A 17,475-nucleotide genomic window follows, 5' to 3' on the forward strand; every position below is an offset into this window, starting at 1 on the left:
GTCAGAAATATTAGCTTCTTGTGGGAGTGGGAGTTCAAGTTCCAAATCCAATCTTTGAAAGAACTATGGTTGTGATAACATCTTGCTCAAGGTGAATCAACTCCTTGTGACTTGGAGGATACATTTGTGTTGTTGGCAACAATACAAAACTGGTGTAATATCGCTTTCTTCAGGAATCTCTCATTTAACTTCCTACCCAAGTCTATAGCCTTGGCATTCCCCGGAGAATCTCCTAAGTAGCCATTAATCAAGCCTAAGCAACAAGTAGCTACTGGATGTTGCTACTTATTGAAGTCAAAATATGCATAGTACTCAGTCATGCATAACCATGATTAGCTCTGTTTTTTAAAAACAGGGCACAATTGGTGAAATGGGCATTCCTGGTGAGCAGATAATCTAGAAACTCAGAATAGTCCCCTACTTGCAAAAATGATTCTTTAGATGGAATAATATAGTACAGGGTTGTCAAACTCCCAGGGTGTGGGTTGGATGCTTCACACGCTGGCCAAACCCACTCCCAGTTTAGTGAGGGGGGGAAAGTCCAGATATGTCATGTGACACCACCGTGATAACATGAGTTTGATATCCCTGGTATAGTACCTCAAAGAATCAGGTTTTAACTTAGAATAGACTAGTCAAGAGAACCTTGTTGAAAAATAAAGGAATAACATCTTTGTTTGAATGTATGATGTACAAGGACAATAATGAACATAAGCATACTCGATAGATAATTGGTGGGATTATACATAATTGAAAATAGTGATGTACAAATATAAACAGTTGGTAATTTTTTTTTATCTTGTAAAAATATTTAGAATGGGATAAGTGATTATATAAAGGTATATTGTTATTAAACAGACAATCAAGAATGTAAGGGAATTAGGTTTATTGAAAAGAAAGAAATATTAATCGTAATTGAATATATGTTGTACAATGAAAGTAAGGGAACCTGTTTGATGGAAAACATAGGAGGCTGTGAGTTCTACTTCAGCCATGGACACAAAGCCAGTTCCTCTCTCTCAGCCCTAAGGAAGGAGCCAATAGCAAACCATTTCTGAAAATCTTGCCAAGAAAATTCAGGGAATGATCCAGGCATTTGCCAGGAGTCAAGATTGACTTGAACGTATCTCCACCCCATGACCCAAAAATGATGAATCAAATTTATAACTACAGTACTAACTTACGGTAGCTAAATTAAATCTCGGGTTGGCCTTATACATTAACTGCTTTACCTTTTCTATTCCTTCTCAAATGTTGACAGAAAAGATCTAAGTTATCAACATATTGATGAGATTAAACACCAATCCCTAGCTAATCACATCCAGACGGCTCATGGAAAGACTGCGTCTACTGTTCCTGAAGGTTCTCGGTTTCCTTAGTGTGTTTCTCTAGCACAAGGGACATGGACGTAAATACAAAATGTATGTCAATAATATTAAGCAGTTAATAATTCAATATAAAAATATATTATGAAATCTGTGAAGATCTTTAATTCTGTGTTTAACTGTCTTTTAAGGGTATAGTTAAGCATTTCAAATGCTAACCCTGTAACAGGCTGTTTATTGCCAAGAAATGTCTCAAAGAAGTGATGTGGAGGATTAATGCCGTAGCATTGCAGTTATTCTTCCTCATTAAATTGTAAATCAGCTTGACTTTCTTAAGTGACATGCCTCATTGACAGATTCTGCAGATGTTCTCCATCCCTTTCCTCAGACCATAAACATTTTGTGTATACCAGCCTGAACCACACTTCAGATGGATGTAAACAGTTGAGTTGATTTATTTGTGTGCTGTGAAGAATTTGCTCCTTAATTCTATTAAAAGTTCTTTTGCTTAGATCCTCATCTCATTCAGTGCCAGCCTTCCTCTTCATTATCAGAGATTCAATATCTACTCTCTTCCCAGATTATGTTTTCTCAAGGGACTTGCTATTAGTTTCAAGCAAGCCAGGATGTTAAGGGATTTACACTTTTGTACTGGCAAAGCTACTGAATTGATTGATATGTTGAATAAGGCTGTCTTGTGATCTGCAATTAAAGCAGAGATTTGAGAGAGAATTGGGACAGAAAGATGCAAGTTTGCTACTAGGTTCTTTGTACTTAACTCCCTGTGGAATATCATCCACAGAAATGATGCAGAAATGAAGTTGGTTTCCACCTTGATTCTCTTTTGAAAGATCCTGAAAATATGGTTCTGCCAGTGAGCCTGGGTGATACGGACCCAGGTGTGCTTAGTTTGACTGTTGTTGCCAGGAAGCCAGGAGTTTATTAGGGTTTATACTGACATTTTATTTCTGAAAGCTGCTTAGACTCAGTATAAGTGAGTTGGGCAGCCATATAAATGTTATTAATAAATAAGTAAAAATATTTGATTTTTGTTCCTTAAATATATTGATACTAAAGGAAAATTCATGATCTTGGTAGCCTGGATTGTTGCATCATATGGATCTGAAATGAATAGCAGAAAATGCATAGCACACATTTCTCGGCAATATATTATAGTAGAGAAATCCAAGAATTTAATTTATACACCTTTTCTTGTTTCTGGAAACGGAATCTTAGCACTGTCTCAATTCCATTCATTAAAATAAAGTACAGCCCCAGTTTCTAGATCTAGAGAAAGTCCTATTGCTTTCTGGTCTTCTAATAACAGTTATAGGAAGCAAAAAAAAAGTTTATGTCTGAATAAAGGACAAGGAGAAGGAGAAAGAGAAGAAGAAAGCAATTCAAGGTGCTAGTGGTCATCTATATTGTCCTACATGGCTCGGGACCAAAGTATCTGAGGGATCACCTTTTTTCCAGAGTCTCTACCCATCCAATTAGATCAAATAGAATGGGCATGCTAAAGATCCCATCAGTCTAAAGAATGTGGGCTGACAATTAAAAGACAAGTAGTCCTATGCTGTGGAAAATCCTCCCTCTAGAGATTAGAATGGCCCCAACCCTGCTAGCCTTCCATGAAGCTTTCAAAACCTGTAGCTCCTGTTTCTGGGATGCTACATGTGCCAAGGGTCCTGCCTCCTAGGTATATTGTTAACAGGCCAGAAGTTTTGCTTTGTATGTACTTAGAGCCGAGGTGGCACAGTGGTTAAATGCAGCACTGCAGGCTACTTCAGCTGACTGCAGTTCTGCAGTTCAGCTGTTCAAATCTCATCGGCTCAAGGTTGACTCAGCCTTCCATCCTTCCGAGGTGGGTAAAATGAGGACCCAGATTGTTGGGGGCAATATGCTAACTCTGTAAACCGCTTAGAGAGGGCTGAAAGCCCTATGAAGCGGTATATAAGTCTAACTGCTATTGCTATTGCTATAAAATAGATGTTTTAAGGTTTTTATTGTTTTAATGGTTTTCACTATTATTGCATTAAAATTATTTTGAGACTTTAATTGTAATATAAGTTTTTGAATTGTAAGCCACCCAGAGTATGTTTGCTGAGATGGGTGGCTATAGAAATCAAATAAACAAATAAAACTTCTTGTTTAGAAAACATAACTCAAAACTTCCTCTCTTAAATCAGATCAATCTTGGGATCTCTGACTAAAGGAGAGAAATTGATTTCCCAAATATTTTATAAGGTCCCTTATGGATAAAGAAGAAAAAATACATGTCTTAAAAAGACAAAGATTGAATTCTTTTTGGTTATCTTATACCATAAACACTTTGGCTGAATTTTCAAAATGCTGCATCAATCAGGGCATTATTCAAGGGAAAAGAGCTTCTTTGGGGACACAGATTTTCTGTTTAGTGCAAATTTGTCTCTGGAACTATTTTCATGTATGTCAGAGTGAGAGAACTGTCCACCTCCTCTGCATAAATACAAGTTTCGGCATTGTCTCCCTGATTAGTCTCATGAAAGGAGAAATTAGTTCAGTAGGAAGAAATTAAATTGCAAACTTTTCTCATATCCTCCTGATGCAGCGATCAAACTCATGCTAATCTCACTAACTGCATAAATATGTGTAAAAGAAGACCTCGGATTGAATTCAAATTAAGATATAAGAATAAAACAATAAATGATTATTGGTACACACATAGGGTGTCAAATGGTGCCACAATATGCCATTATGTTCTGGAAGTTCTCCCACCATTAAGGGTATAAGAACATAGTGAGGTGAAATTGCTATTGTAGAGCCACCATGAGATAAAACTTATCAGAAGTTGTGGATGCTCCAATACTGGAAGTTTTTAAGAAGCGATTGGACAATCATTCGTCTGAAATGGTATAGAGCCGGGATGGTGAACCTATGGCAGTGTTTTTCAACCACTGTGCCGCGGCACACTAGTGTGCCGTGACATAGTGTAAGGTGTGCCGTGGGAGAATTACTTTATATATAGTCAATATAGGCACAGAGATAATTTTTTTTAACATTTTCTAATGGTGGTGTGCCTCGTGATTTTTTTCATGAAAAAAGTGTGCCTTTGCACAAAAAAGGTTGAAAAACACTGACCTATGGCATGCATGTCACAGGTGGCACACAGAGCCATTTGTCAGGGCACGCGAGGCATTGCCCTGTCAGCTGGCCAGCGCGCATGTGCACGCTGGCCAGCTGAGTTCAGCCTTTTAAAAAGGCATTTTTCACTCTCCCCAGGCTCCAGAGGCTTTATAGGAGCCTGGGGAGGGCAAAAAGATTCTCCCCCCTGGAGGCCCTCCAGAGGCTTCAGGAGCTTCCCTGAAGCCTCCGGAGTGCAAAAAAAATGGCCCTATGGGCAAACCAAAACTTCGGGAACGGTCTTCCGGTTTGCTCATAGGGTGGGTTTAAGCCCTCCGGGGGACCTTCAGGAGGCTTCAGTTCGTAGAGTCATTTTTAGTCCTCCGGAGGTTTCAGGGAAGCCTCCTGAAGGTCCCTAAAACCTCCAGAGGGCTACGAGCCCTACGAGCAAACTGGAAGTCACTTCTGGTTTGCTCGAAGGTTGTTTTTTGTCCCTGAAGCCTCTGGAGGGCCTCGGGGGGGGGGCTTTTTCCACCCTCCTCAAGCTCCTATAAAGCCTCTGGAGCCTGGGGAGGGCAAAAAAAGCATTCAAAAAATGGGGAGGAGCACTTAACATACACGCATGCGCACTGGGGGGCACATTGCATTATGGGTGCGACCCCCCCTATGTTCCCCTTTTATGGCATGCAAGACAAAAAAGGTTAGCTATCGCTGATATAGAGTTAACTTCCTGAGCAGGGGGGTTGGATTAGAAGATCTCCAAGGTCCCTTCCAATTCTGTTATTTTGTCCTCTGTATTCTTTAGACTCTAGGGAAATATCTTGTCTCTCTGGCTGTTTTATTCTTTTTATTTTTTTGGTGTCTAAAAACATTTCATATTTACTGTTTGCAGTATTTGCTATTTCGTGGACGTCTTGTTTAAAGTATTTTTTTAAAAAACATTGTTTTTGTTTGAATTGTACAATTCTATGCTGTTTTAGTTTGTAATTTTATTGCAACCATATTGCTACTATGGAAAATTGGACACGTCTATTTGAAAAAGAAGTAGGAAAAAACCCTCATAACTAAGTAGATTTTTAAAAGATTCCTTTCCTTATTAACCTTTTGAAAACTGGCAAGTAGACCAGTTGTTTGATACCCCACCATATAAGGAGAGGACAGCAGATCATTCACAAGTGCTCCAGCCAGTTGTTCCTTGAGAGCAGACTATAGGACAATATTTTCTTGTGGGTTTGAGAATTGGTAGATGAAGGAATCAACCAACCAACCATCATGTTCACAGCCAAGGCTTTCTAAGGATACTGAATTTGTAAACCTCACTTTCTGATCACTTTTGGAAATTGCCCTTTTCTATTCTAAGGCTATTAGAAATCTTCAGAATAACAAGTTTGAAAAGCCACCTTGCGAGTTTTCCTTTCTTCTAAAACAAAAAGAAAATTAATTATAAGTTTAAGAATTTAACAAATCTATATACGTATATAAAAGCGAAATACCACTTATGCATCATCACGAAATCTCCAGAACCATAAAGCCTACAAACTTGAAATTTGGCATGTATGTTCCTCTTGGCTTCTAGGTGCTTGCTAAGAAAGGATTTTTTTAAAATGACCATCAGATCATTAGTATTTCTTATATTAATATTAGCATGTTCTGATGCTAAGGAGTTAGATGTTCTACTTCCCTTCCCCACATGAAAAGAACTCAATTCCAACTGCCATTTGGGTGTGGGCGTGGCCAATGCATGACTCATCCAGCCTGTGGGCTGGGAGTTTAGACATTCTACTCCTCCTCCCCACCTGAAGAACACTCTGATGGTAAGGAGTTAGACTGAGGGAGAGAAGGGGATAAGATAGGAGAGGAGATTATTCTGTGGGGCAAGCCTGAGGAAAGAAGAGGAGAGGAGAGACCGATCATAACTACTCATTAATTTTCAAGCTGTAAATGTCAATTTATCAAGCCCAATCACATAGTTTTATAGTGGAGCATGAGTATTCAGTTAGTTGGAAATAAAAAGGGGGGGGGAAGCTAAATTGGATTTTGACCTAAGAAAGTTATAAACAAATTAAGGGTCCAGTCAACTTTGGAACATTGAGACTTTTATTATAAGATTATGGAACTAATTAAATAAAATAAACAGCATTTTGTGGGAGCCTTGCTAAGGGAGCCCCTTACTCTCCCTTCCCTTTCCTCTCCCTCCCTCTCCTCATTCCCCTTCTCTTTCCCTTCCTCCTCTCTTATACAAATAACAAATGCAATGGGTTGGTCTTAACAGCTATTTCAGCCTCCTGTTAAAGGCTATTGACTTTAAACATGTGAATTATGTCTGGCTAGGTATTCCAGTGCTATTGTGAACTTCTGATAAAGTTCTATTTAAATTGCTTCCTTCATTGTGCAGAGAATGCAAAATGGCAATACCATTTGTTATATTATGTTCATAGCAGGAAAATTCAGATACTTGATCCGTTTCTCATCTTCAGCACCAATTGTCATTTTTTGACGGTATTATCTAGAACTCTGAACAAATAGTGAAAAGAGAAATATGGAATTTTATTCTTGCTATTATTCTTAACAGCCCATTGTTGATTGATGAGTTCTCTATTAAGTATTCACATCATGTTCTTAGAGTTATAGAACTTTTCAGGCTCCTATTCAGAATAGCAGCTGTCACCAACCTCTGGACTGCTGACCCATCCTTGGTTAGTTTTGTTCTTCCATTTCTTATACCTGGTCTACAAAAATTGAATTCACTTACAGATGCCTAAATCCAATTTTTTAGCAATAAGGATCCTAAGGATCTAAGGTCTCGGGGTCTAGCATTGTAAGCAAGAGTGACAGAGACCTAAATGAAAGGTGACAGAAGCCTTATAGAGCTGTGAAACACTACACATTTCTTTTTTTATTACCTTTCCCATTTTCTAACATTAATAAAAAAAATCCGACGCCTACCAAAAAGACAAAGACATCTTTTGTTTGACAGTTTTAAAAATAATTCTCTTCAGTCTAAGCCCATGATGGCGAACCTATGGCACGTGTGGCATGCAACGCCCTCTAAGTGGGCATGTGTGCCATCGTCCCAGTTCAGCTTGGCTGTGCATGCATGCATGCCTCTGATCGTCAGGTCTCTGCCACGCATGGGGGGAAGGGCACGTGTGCATGTGCAGAGCTGGGGCATCAGCAGGAGGTGCATGCACAAGGAAAGCAGGTGGTCTGCATATGTGGGGCGTGTGCACATGCAAGGGGGCAGGGCACGTGCAGGGGGTATGCATGCGCGGGGAGCAGGGTGTGTGTGGGCGAGCATGCATGTGGGGCACATGCATGGGTGCACATTGTATTTTTGCAGTTCAGGCATACACATGTGCATCCACACACACACACTTTGTGCACTCAATCCAGGAAAGGTTAGCCATCACTGATCTAAGCAGTCTAAGATTAGCATAAGTTTGAAAATAAAGTTGTTGCTTTCAGTGGTGATAGTTCTGGTTTGTTCTTGTTTTAAAATAAAGCTAGCAATAGGACTTAATTCTCTGTTCTCACATTTCTGTAATATCTAGCCAATAGTCTTTATGCTTTCCATCCCAAAACATAAAGCCATTCCAGGAACAATTGCTTACAGCTGTAAATTTTCTAGTGAACAGAACTTCACAATCATGATAGAAGAATGCTGGAGAAGCCAATCAGGTGAGATGGTGGGTGAAAATGTCACCAAGCTACCAAAGAAGACCTCCGCTTGGTTGTCACATTTCTTATTCTACTTCAGTGAAAGCTTCAGAAGTCCACATATGTATGGACATCAATTGGTCTCTCTTTCATTTTATCAGCAAATGTTTGGGGCTCTTGTCCTATTAAAATGCATCAATTTTATTTATATCATATAGCATTATTTGTCATTGTTATTATTTGCATATGTAGCCGCTTTCTCCAAAAGTCACCTGCCAAAGGTGGTGACTCTGGCCCAGTCATTCTGTCTCAGCCAATCCCACTTCACAGGATTATTGTGGTGGTAAAAATAGGAGGAGGAAGGAGTATTATCTAGGTTCATTGCCTTGAGTTACTTACGATGTAATAAAGACAAGATAAAAATCTAATAACAAAATTGGAAGTGATCTTGGAGGTCTTCTAGTCTAACCCCCTACCCAAGTAGGAGACCCTATACCTGTCCAGAAAAAAATGCCTGTCCAGTCTCCAGTGATGGAGCACCCACAACTTCTGAAGGCAAGCTGCTCCACTAATTAATTGTTCTAAGTGTCAGGAAATTCCTCCTTAATTCTAGGTTGGGTCTATCTTTGATAAATTTCCAGCCATTACTTCTTGTCTTGCCCTCAGGTGCATGACATTATAAATACAGGCACATGATAAACCCATATTATTTAATCTCTGAAAAGAAGTGACAAGAGTGTGGAATTAGTCTATTGCATGCACGCATGCACGCACACATGCACAAACGCACTCAAATACAAACATTGCTCACTATGTCCAGTGTTGCTTAAAATAAAGAATTCATTTCATCTGACAATTGTTCAGTTAAATATATAAAGGACTGTTATATAGCAGAACTTGTATATAGAGCATGTATATTATTTTTTGAGAACTTTCGAAGTATCTACATGAAGTGTCTCTTTTTAAAGTATTGGTTTTAAATCCATATGAAATAGCTATTTGTGATATTTAGACTGTAATGGCAATTTCACCTTCCTTGACCACCATCTTATCTTGAAAACATATTGATAAACATGTACACGTGAAAGGCAGAGAAATGTCTTGAAAATCACTTGAAACTATTCCTTATAGCAGCTGGTGAAAACATTAGGTTATTCATTCATTGATAAATAGCACAAAACCTCAAAGTTTTGTTTCAAACAAATCAGACAAGTTTATTTTGAACAATTCAATGTTTGGTTCAAGAGAATTTAACAAAAAGTTAATATAACTTTTAATCAGGATTTGGCCAAAGTCATCCAAAATCTGTATGTAGACTTTTACTGCCGCTTTAAAAAGATATTTAAGATTGAATAAATTTATTTGAAAAGAATCGTAAAGAATAGTGAAGCCTTCACTGTAGAAAAATGAGACATGAAAATGAAGGATTTTGTAAAAGTCCAGAATATCATGAAATATAGAATGAAGAAACTGGATGTCACAATCTGATATGGTTGTATAGCACATTCATATTTGTGTGTCTTCTAGATTGCAACTTTTTTCAAATTGAAATAGCAAATCTCCCGTATACAAATGAGTAGAGAAAAAGCATCTCTGAACTGAACATAGAAATCTTTCCAGATGAAAACAGAGGGGCATCACTCACACAGCCCTTTGTTACCCAAATGAAACCTTGTCCTGCTTTCTGTAAAATTCAAGATTTTATATGGAGAGAATTTACATGGTAATGAGAGAACTGTGGAGTATTGTCTAGCAAACTGTCAATTACTGCAAATTTACAGATAGGAGGACACCATAAAAAAGAAGTTGCAAATAGTATCATTTATTGGTTCTATTTTGCTCTTCGGATCTCAGGAATGTCCTGCTTGGGATTTGCTCATAACAATTGTTGACATATACACACAGGCATTTCCCTCATCTTATCTTATTTCCTGAAGCAATTCTTTTCTAGCAACCCTTCGCGAAGTGAGGTCAGCTCACAACTGTCAGAATTTTAACATGCGCACAAATTTCAGATCCCTGACATCAATGAAAGGAGGCAGGAGCAACACAGTACATCACATATATTACCTCACAACTATTTGCATAATTGGTCTAGAGGCAGCTCTCTATAAGAAGGGAAGAAGACTTAATCTACCCAAAGGAACTCAAGAGCACTTCTGGTGGATGTCATCTGCGATTCAAGGGAGGAAGGCAACTTTGAAGCTGAAACGTGTAAGTAGCTACAGAAAAATAGTGAGCCGACGCAATTCTTCCACAACCTGAGCCAAGGATTAAAGCACCTGGAAGGAAGGTAATAAATTCCATTTACTTTCCCTCTGCAGGCTGTCTTGCCTATTAAACTTTTCCTTTCTTATATGAACACCTCACAGATTTATCTAGTTGTGTACAGCTGTTATTCAATTGTTCTGAGTAGTTAATAAAGCAGGCTATTTACTGGATTGGAAAAATATACCTTCCAAATTTAATCTTGTAACACTTTCAATCTGAAGATGTATGGAAATGACAGTCTCTCTCCCTCCTTCCCTCCCTCTCTGTCTCTCTTTATCTCTTCTGTTTAAAAGGATAAATGTTAATTGTTTGCTCACAACACAGAATCAGATAGACCTTAAAAATTGCAACTACTGTTAACTTTGCCAGCAAAGTTAAAATGTGTTTTAAGTCATTTAGTTACGTGTTCACAAAAGGACAGCTTTTCTCTCATTTTCAAATGTTCTGAAAACATTAGAATCTATTTGACTGACGTAAAAAACACTGAGCGGTTTTAATGAAAATTGAAATTAAGCCATGTGGATTTAAAGCATCATTTGGCAGCACAGTATGATACAAGCATTGTATTCATGTTGTAATAATTCTGTACAGGTATTCTACTTCAAATATAAGCATTTAAAAGAAATGGTGTATATAACATGACACAGAACTTGTTCTGATGTATTGATACAAAGTTTATATAGCCTATTCACATCTTTAATGTGAATAGGTTTCAGATAAACCACATGCGTAAAGAAGAATAAACCAGACTGTTTTCTCATACTATAGTCGTTATCTTTGTTCAGAGAGGACCATCAAATTCATATGAAGATCTTTAAGCAAACCTAAATGAGCTTGCAGAAAATTAAAGTGATAAGTAATCATCCCCAGGGATATTTTCATTAGAAGTGAATAAAAATAGAAGAGCTTTCATGTGTCTCCTCAACACACCACTTCTCCCCAAGTGATTAGGAATGCTGCATTTTCTACACTTTAAAAAAAAACCTGTTTTCTCTACATTCTGCCCATAGGATCTTGCTTTGCCATGTCCATCTCCATTTGGCGGCGGCTGCTGTTTCTATTCCTGATTTTTACTAGTGTGTGTGTCAACTTGGGGCAGCAATTTCCAGAAGAAGATGAGAATGGTGAAAAGAGTCTCTTTGATGATCTCTCCCCAGAGGCAGAGAGCCTCATCTTAAGTTCCATTTTCGGAAAAGCAGAAGATGCAAAAGAGCATCTGGATAAAGGTAAATATAAACGTGAGAACTTCTAGGGTTACATAACCGATGAAGTTACTTTCTTGTTCCTGTTTTTGTTTACATGCACAATTTCTGTCCAGAAAAGTCTTCATAGTATTTTTCCCCCTTTAAAGCAGGGGTGGGGGGGAAGCGGGGAGAGACAACTGTTAAAATATAAGGTACATTTTTCTTGGTTGCTAAGATGGAGAAAAGTTGTGTTATATCTTAAAGCAAATTTGGAATCCTAAGTATTTCAGTTGCATGTTGGTGGAGGTTTTGAGAGTTGTAATTCAACATCTACGGGGAGTGCCAATTTTGGGAAGGCTAGACCAGTCTTTCTGGAAAAAAAAAAGATATTTTATTTTCTACCACACCCAACATTCAAATAAACATGCCAATATTATAATTTTAAATTTTAATATTTGGCCCTTCCTAGCGGTGTTGGGAAAGAGCTCCGAAGAACAGCTAATATTCAGGAAAGTCAAGATTCAGCTGACTAGATTGTTTATTGATTTTTTTTTTAAATGGTAATAGTGGTGTAGTGCTTTTCACTACACTCTCTGGGATGCAACAGGGTAGCTTATTCGGCACAGGTCAGACTGTGCTAAGTGACATGTATATCTCTGCTTTCTAAAAGAAATAGGCAGCTGAGGCTTTGATGCAATACCCAGAAAGGTACAATTTCTGCTTCCCAACATTTCTCAACATCTCTACACAGGGCTCCCTCTACCTTATGGATGGGCCAATTGTCATAAATTTTTAGGATTGATCAGGCAAAATCCAGAACCCAAAGGCCTTCATGTGAACCATATTTACCATTACTTTTCTCCCAAATGTAACAAAAATAGAAAGACATCAGGTTTTTTTTAAAGCTTTATTTTTTTCCAGTCTGATAACCAAGCAAGCAGAACCCAGCTGATGCCTATGACAGACCTATAATTCTTCCTCTTTGTCTCCATCCATTGTCTGCCTTCAAAGGAAAAGAGAATGCGGACAAGTTTAATGACTTAATTGTGCTATCATTCTGGGATTAATTAGATCCCTGTCAGCAATGCTTTTGCCTCTGATAACATGACACTGCTCCTGTCTTAAAATGCAATTGCTATTAAATTCTCCAGTGACTTAATTAAAGATTCCAATCGAAACGTAGCTGGACATCCCTCCCCTCTGGTGTCTTTAGATCCTTTAGATCCTACAGGTTGTCTGTGCAGGACAGACAGATCCTATAGTGGCTCCATGCCAGGTTCACTTAGATGATCTTGAATCGCCTGGGTATCTTTTACAGCCTGCGTTTTGCTTCTATCTTTCTTCTTTTTCTCCCTTTCCAATTTCTTTACAACCAATGTCATGCCAGCTTCTTAATCAATTCAAGCTCCAGCTGCCCCCGGTGAGAACTTGAATTGACTAAGAAAGTTTTCTTTTGTGTCTGAAAAAAAACTTTTTTTGGTTATTTTACCAGACTGTTGCTATTACCTACAAGTTTGCCTGGGAAGTCATATGACCGAATGGCAGATAGGGCAGGGTTGCTGTTTCCATTCTGTCATACTGACTGATTATACTGATAATGGAGTTGATGGCACATCAAAGGATGGCAAATATATCCAAGGAACTCTACGCATACTGTATGTTTGAATCTCCTTTCTGATTCTCTATCTAAATGGAGGAAGGCATTCTTTTTATAAACAGCCATGTTTAAAATGATGTTCCTGTAGAACAACATTTTGTGAGGAATGTCAGAAAATTGTTCCTTGCCATTAGAATATACAAAGTTGTATTTCTTGTGCCTGTAGCCAAACCTCTGTGTGAATAGTTTAACACTTATTATAAGACCATGCTTGACGAATGTATGGAATCTCACATGAGAACTGCACATTATGTTAATGTCAGTGTGTTACTGATACTGAAGGAGTTCAACATTAATACTGATATCTCAAGCCAATACTTCAAAGGAATTCTTCTTCCACTTTCCCAAATATCTATCTAATCAATCATTTTGAGTAATGTTCTTTGGTCTCACATTTCAGTCAAATATTGGAGAAGGTATTTGTGATATTTCTTGAGTTCTTGAAATTGGAATCCGTTTTCAAGGAAATCTACTCATAGGTCTATGGACACTTGTCTGTGTCCAATGATGGGCAGCTACAATTCAATACTTCAAAGTCCCAAAGCCCACCTGCCCAAGAAGTAAAGGCAATTGTAAACTGGGAGGAGCAACCTGGGGGAGGAGAGGGCCTGAGGAGTGCAGGGAACATTCTGGTAAATTCCCAAAGGTGCTTTTTTTTTCCAAGAGGCAACTGAGCTTTCTTGTTTTTTCTTTGAAGATGATTTATTTCTCATCTAAGAGAAACTGAAGAAGTGAAACATCTTCAAAGACAAACAAGAAAGTCCAGTTGCCTCTTGGAAAAAAAAGCATCTTTGGGACAACCATGACTAGGAACCTCCATAGACATTCTGGTAAACTGGTATTTAATACCAGTTTGCTAGTATGGCAGCCATTTTGGAAGTGAACAAGCCCCATTACAATAGCCATTTCACAAAGATACCCATAACATATTCTCGAAGATCTTGTCAGCTCCATGAAATAAAGAATCTTATTCTTACATCTATTCACTTATTTATAATACACCTTCAAATATTGTATTTTTAAACCCTTGTTTTGACCATGCTCTTTTTTTTAACCAATTTTGCCTAACTCTTCCTGAGTCAAACTGAGTAATTATAACTTGCAACAAGAACAACAATTTGCCAATTTCCAAATGAGCAGTAATATGAAGCCTTTCTTTGTACAGAGCCGGGTGCCTCTCAACTGGATTGGTTCACCAAAAGGCAGCACCCTGGAAAGAGGATGGTAATGGATATGGAGAAGAGGCAGCATCCTGGCAGAAGATCTCTCTCGGATCAAATCCTCAGCATTCCAAGCAGCCAGCTAGCTTATCTGAATGAATTATCCAAAAGGCAACATCCGGGCAAGAGGTACTTGCCTTACAACAAGCGACAGCACCCTGGCAAGCAAGGTTGGGATGATGAGACTGAGAGTGAGGAAACCTTAGAGAAGCGGCAGCATCCAGGCAAGAGGTATCTGGGTTCACAGACCCCAGACAATAATATTCTCTGTGACCCCCAGGAGTCCTCTGATTGCAGGAAAGGTAGCCTGCTGCTAGAGTTGCTAGATAAGATAAGCAAAGCCCACAGTGAAGAGAAGAGGCAACACCCTGGAAGAAGCTCTTTGTTGGATGGTGAAATAGAAGCAGAGGAATGAGAAACATTGTTTGTGTGTCTGTGTCTGTGTGTTTGTTGTATTCATTGTTTCATTCTTCTGGATGATTTCTGAATGACTTCCTCATCTCCTTCTGCTTGCTGACTTCTCTGCAGGTAATTCTTTATAAGGAATATCACACAGAATGGTGGAATACCATAATCCAGATTTAGCAGTCCATGGGCATGTGGATTTCATTTTAAAGAAAAGACTGAAGTGTTTCCTTGAGTGACAGATAGTTGGGTTTGATACTTGTGTAAAATGAACTTACTCATAAAAAGCCATACTAATGTACCGTTTTCCCCCCAACTGTGCATGGGCCAATGATAAATACACGGAGAAGGTGGGGATTGTCATACTAGGAGACTAATTAGAGCTAATCTTGCTGCTCACTTCTGGTGCACCAGCAGCAAAGAGTCATGCTTCCTATTCAAGTCTGAATATTCTCTCATTACATATATGAATTAAATTACAAATGGAGAACTGTAATTCAGCAAGGATTGTGTAGAAGATCATGGTTATTATAATTCACGTCTGTAATGGGAATTATTTGGTCTACACTCTTAATTGTAAAAGATAAATGATTATAACAAAGTTACTTTGAAGCAGGACCTTTCCAGGTACTTAATAAATCGGAAGTGAATAAAAGAAAGGAAGAGTTCACAATCAGATACTTGTCACAAAGACAATATTGAGTATGTACTGCAGATCCACTGGAATATTGTGGTTAGTATCCACTGCGATAATCCACCCATCTACAATATGGATGGATTAAAGAAGGAATCAACACAATGGCTTTTTAGATATTACCTATTCACCATGAAGATCAAAATCATATTATCAGGCCTGTTTGGTTGCATTGCTTAAATCAGATCTTCCCAGTCTGCTGTGGTTGAAATGAGTTGAAGTATAATTCTCATTGTTCTCAATCTACATATCTATGCTAGTTGACTCTTTATAGTCCAACACATTTGCAGACCTTCAGGAGGTCTTGAGGAGGGCTCACATATGATTTAGGATCACCAAGGTGTGGATGTCATAATCTCTGGAGGATGAGCACTATAGGCTTTTGTAGTAGCTGGAGTTGGAAACTTCCTATGGCTATCTTAGTCCTTGTACTAAGAATGATCTCTGGACCCTTAGACTTGAGTGATCCTTTTCTAAATTAAGTTATTATTAATTAAGCAGAAACACAAAAAGATTTGAAGATATGGATGGAGCGAATTAGCAATAGACAATAGAATATCAATTGCTTATATTATCCATTTAGTTCTGGAATGAGAAATGAACAGTGTCTTTTTTTTTTTAAAAGAAACTTATTCCACATGTATCAGTAATCCAACTGTGGAAGGACAGAGGACCTATGGCTAATATTTGATATTCTCCAACTATCATAATGTATATTATTTGTTTCCATATTGATAGAATATACCTCTCTATGTAGCAATGTGGTTTTCAAATTATAGTTTCCAGTGACAATATTTTCCATTCTGATACCTTCTAAGTTGGGGGAGGCTGTGAAATTACCAGGTATCAAGTTGTGATAATATAAGAAGTTTCTCTATGCTCATTGCTAAGATGGAGCAAATGGAAGTCCAATGGAGTGGAAATGTACACTGAGAAAGATGTCTGTTTTAGCAATTAAACTTTTCCTATTATTGCAAGTATCAGTATGAAAAACCTATAGCCAAGAATTCCTGGTTCCAGCTAGATTCAAATAAAGTGGAAGTAAATCTTTCAATTCAAACTAAAGATCGGTAACAGCAACAATGAAAATTTAAAAGAGGAATTAGTAGACATCTTCATCTTATTGTGTGGATTTTATTTAAAAATGTGGGAAACTGCTTACCATGCTCAGAAGAAATGTATTCACTTTCTGTGAATTAAAAGTGTTTACTTGCCAAATAAAATTATAGTGTTCCAAATCAGCTTTCGTTTTGATTGTACAGAAAGAAAGTAAATAAACAATGTACCAAATTAAAATTGACTTCGAGACTGAAAAGGGGGGGGGAAGGGACTCAAGATAACAAGGGATCAAACTTGATATTTTAAATCAAAACTTTTGTATGACATGATTATATATTTTTATACAATATTAATCAAATGTTCATATGGAAAGCTGTTTTGTGCAAAAATAGATTTCTGTTTGAAATCTTTTTGATACAAGTTTAAAAAATACAACACAAACAAATGTAGCATCTTTGCAGTACTGGGGCTGAAACATTTAATGGGTACCAGATAATAGTGATATTCCTACTCTCTGTCCTGCAAACATTTAACTGAATTAGTTGACATAAGATTCATAGATTCTAATTAACAGTTTAGCAAGTGTTCTAAAAATGTGTTCTGACTAAACCATATAAAGAAAGATTGCAGGATTTGGGTTTGGCTAGTCTAGAGAAAACCAGGACTAGGGGGGACATGATAACAGAATTCCAGTATTTGAGGGGCTGCCACAAAGAAGAGAGAGTCAAATTATTCTCCAAAGCAATAGAGGGCAGGACAAGAAACAATGGATGGAAATTACTCAAGGAGAGAAGTAACCTGGAATTAAGGAGAAACTTCCTAACAGTGAAGACAATTAACCAATGGAACAGTTTGCCTTCAGAAGTTGTGGGTGCTTCATGACTCGAGGTTTTAAAGAAAC

The 17,475-nt window shown here is 38.0% G+C and overlaps 1 protein-coding gene across 1 annotated transcript; it reads left to right on the plus strand.

The window, feature by feature from the left end:
- The first annotated feature begins 10,212 nt into the window (after positions 1-10,212).
- On the plus strand, positions 10,213-16,753 carry TRH (thyrotropin releasing hormone). Its single transcript, XM_014068633.2, has 3 exons — positions 10,213-10,377; positions 11,366-11,581; positions 14,362-16,753. The coding sequence occupies exons 2-3, from the start codon at positions 11,380-11,382 to the stop codon at positions 14,829-14,831; spliced, it is 672 nt and encodes a 223-aa protein (XP_013924108.1). The 5' UTR covers positions 10,213-10,377; positions 11,366-11,379; the 3' UTR covers positions 14,832-16,753.
- The last annotated feature ends 722 nt before the right edge of the window (positions 16,754-17,475 follow it).

Source organism: Thamnophis sirtalis, unplaced genomic scaffold (genome assembly GCF_051295495.1).
Source record: "Thamnophis sirtalis isolate CommonGarterSnake01/CBP01778 unplaced genomic scaffold, rThaSir2_p1.2 scaffold_3, whole genome shotgun sequence".
Classification (NCBI taxonomy): Eukaryota; Metazoa; Chordata; class Lepidosauria; order Squamata; family Natricidae; genus Thamnophis; species Thamnophis sirtalis.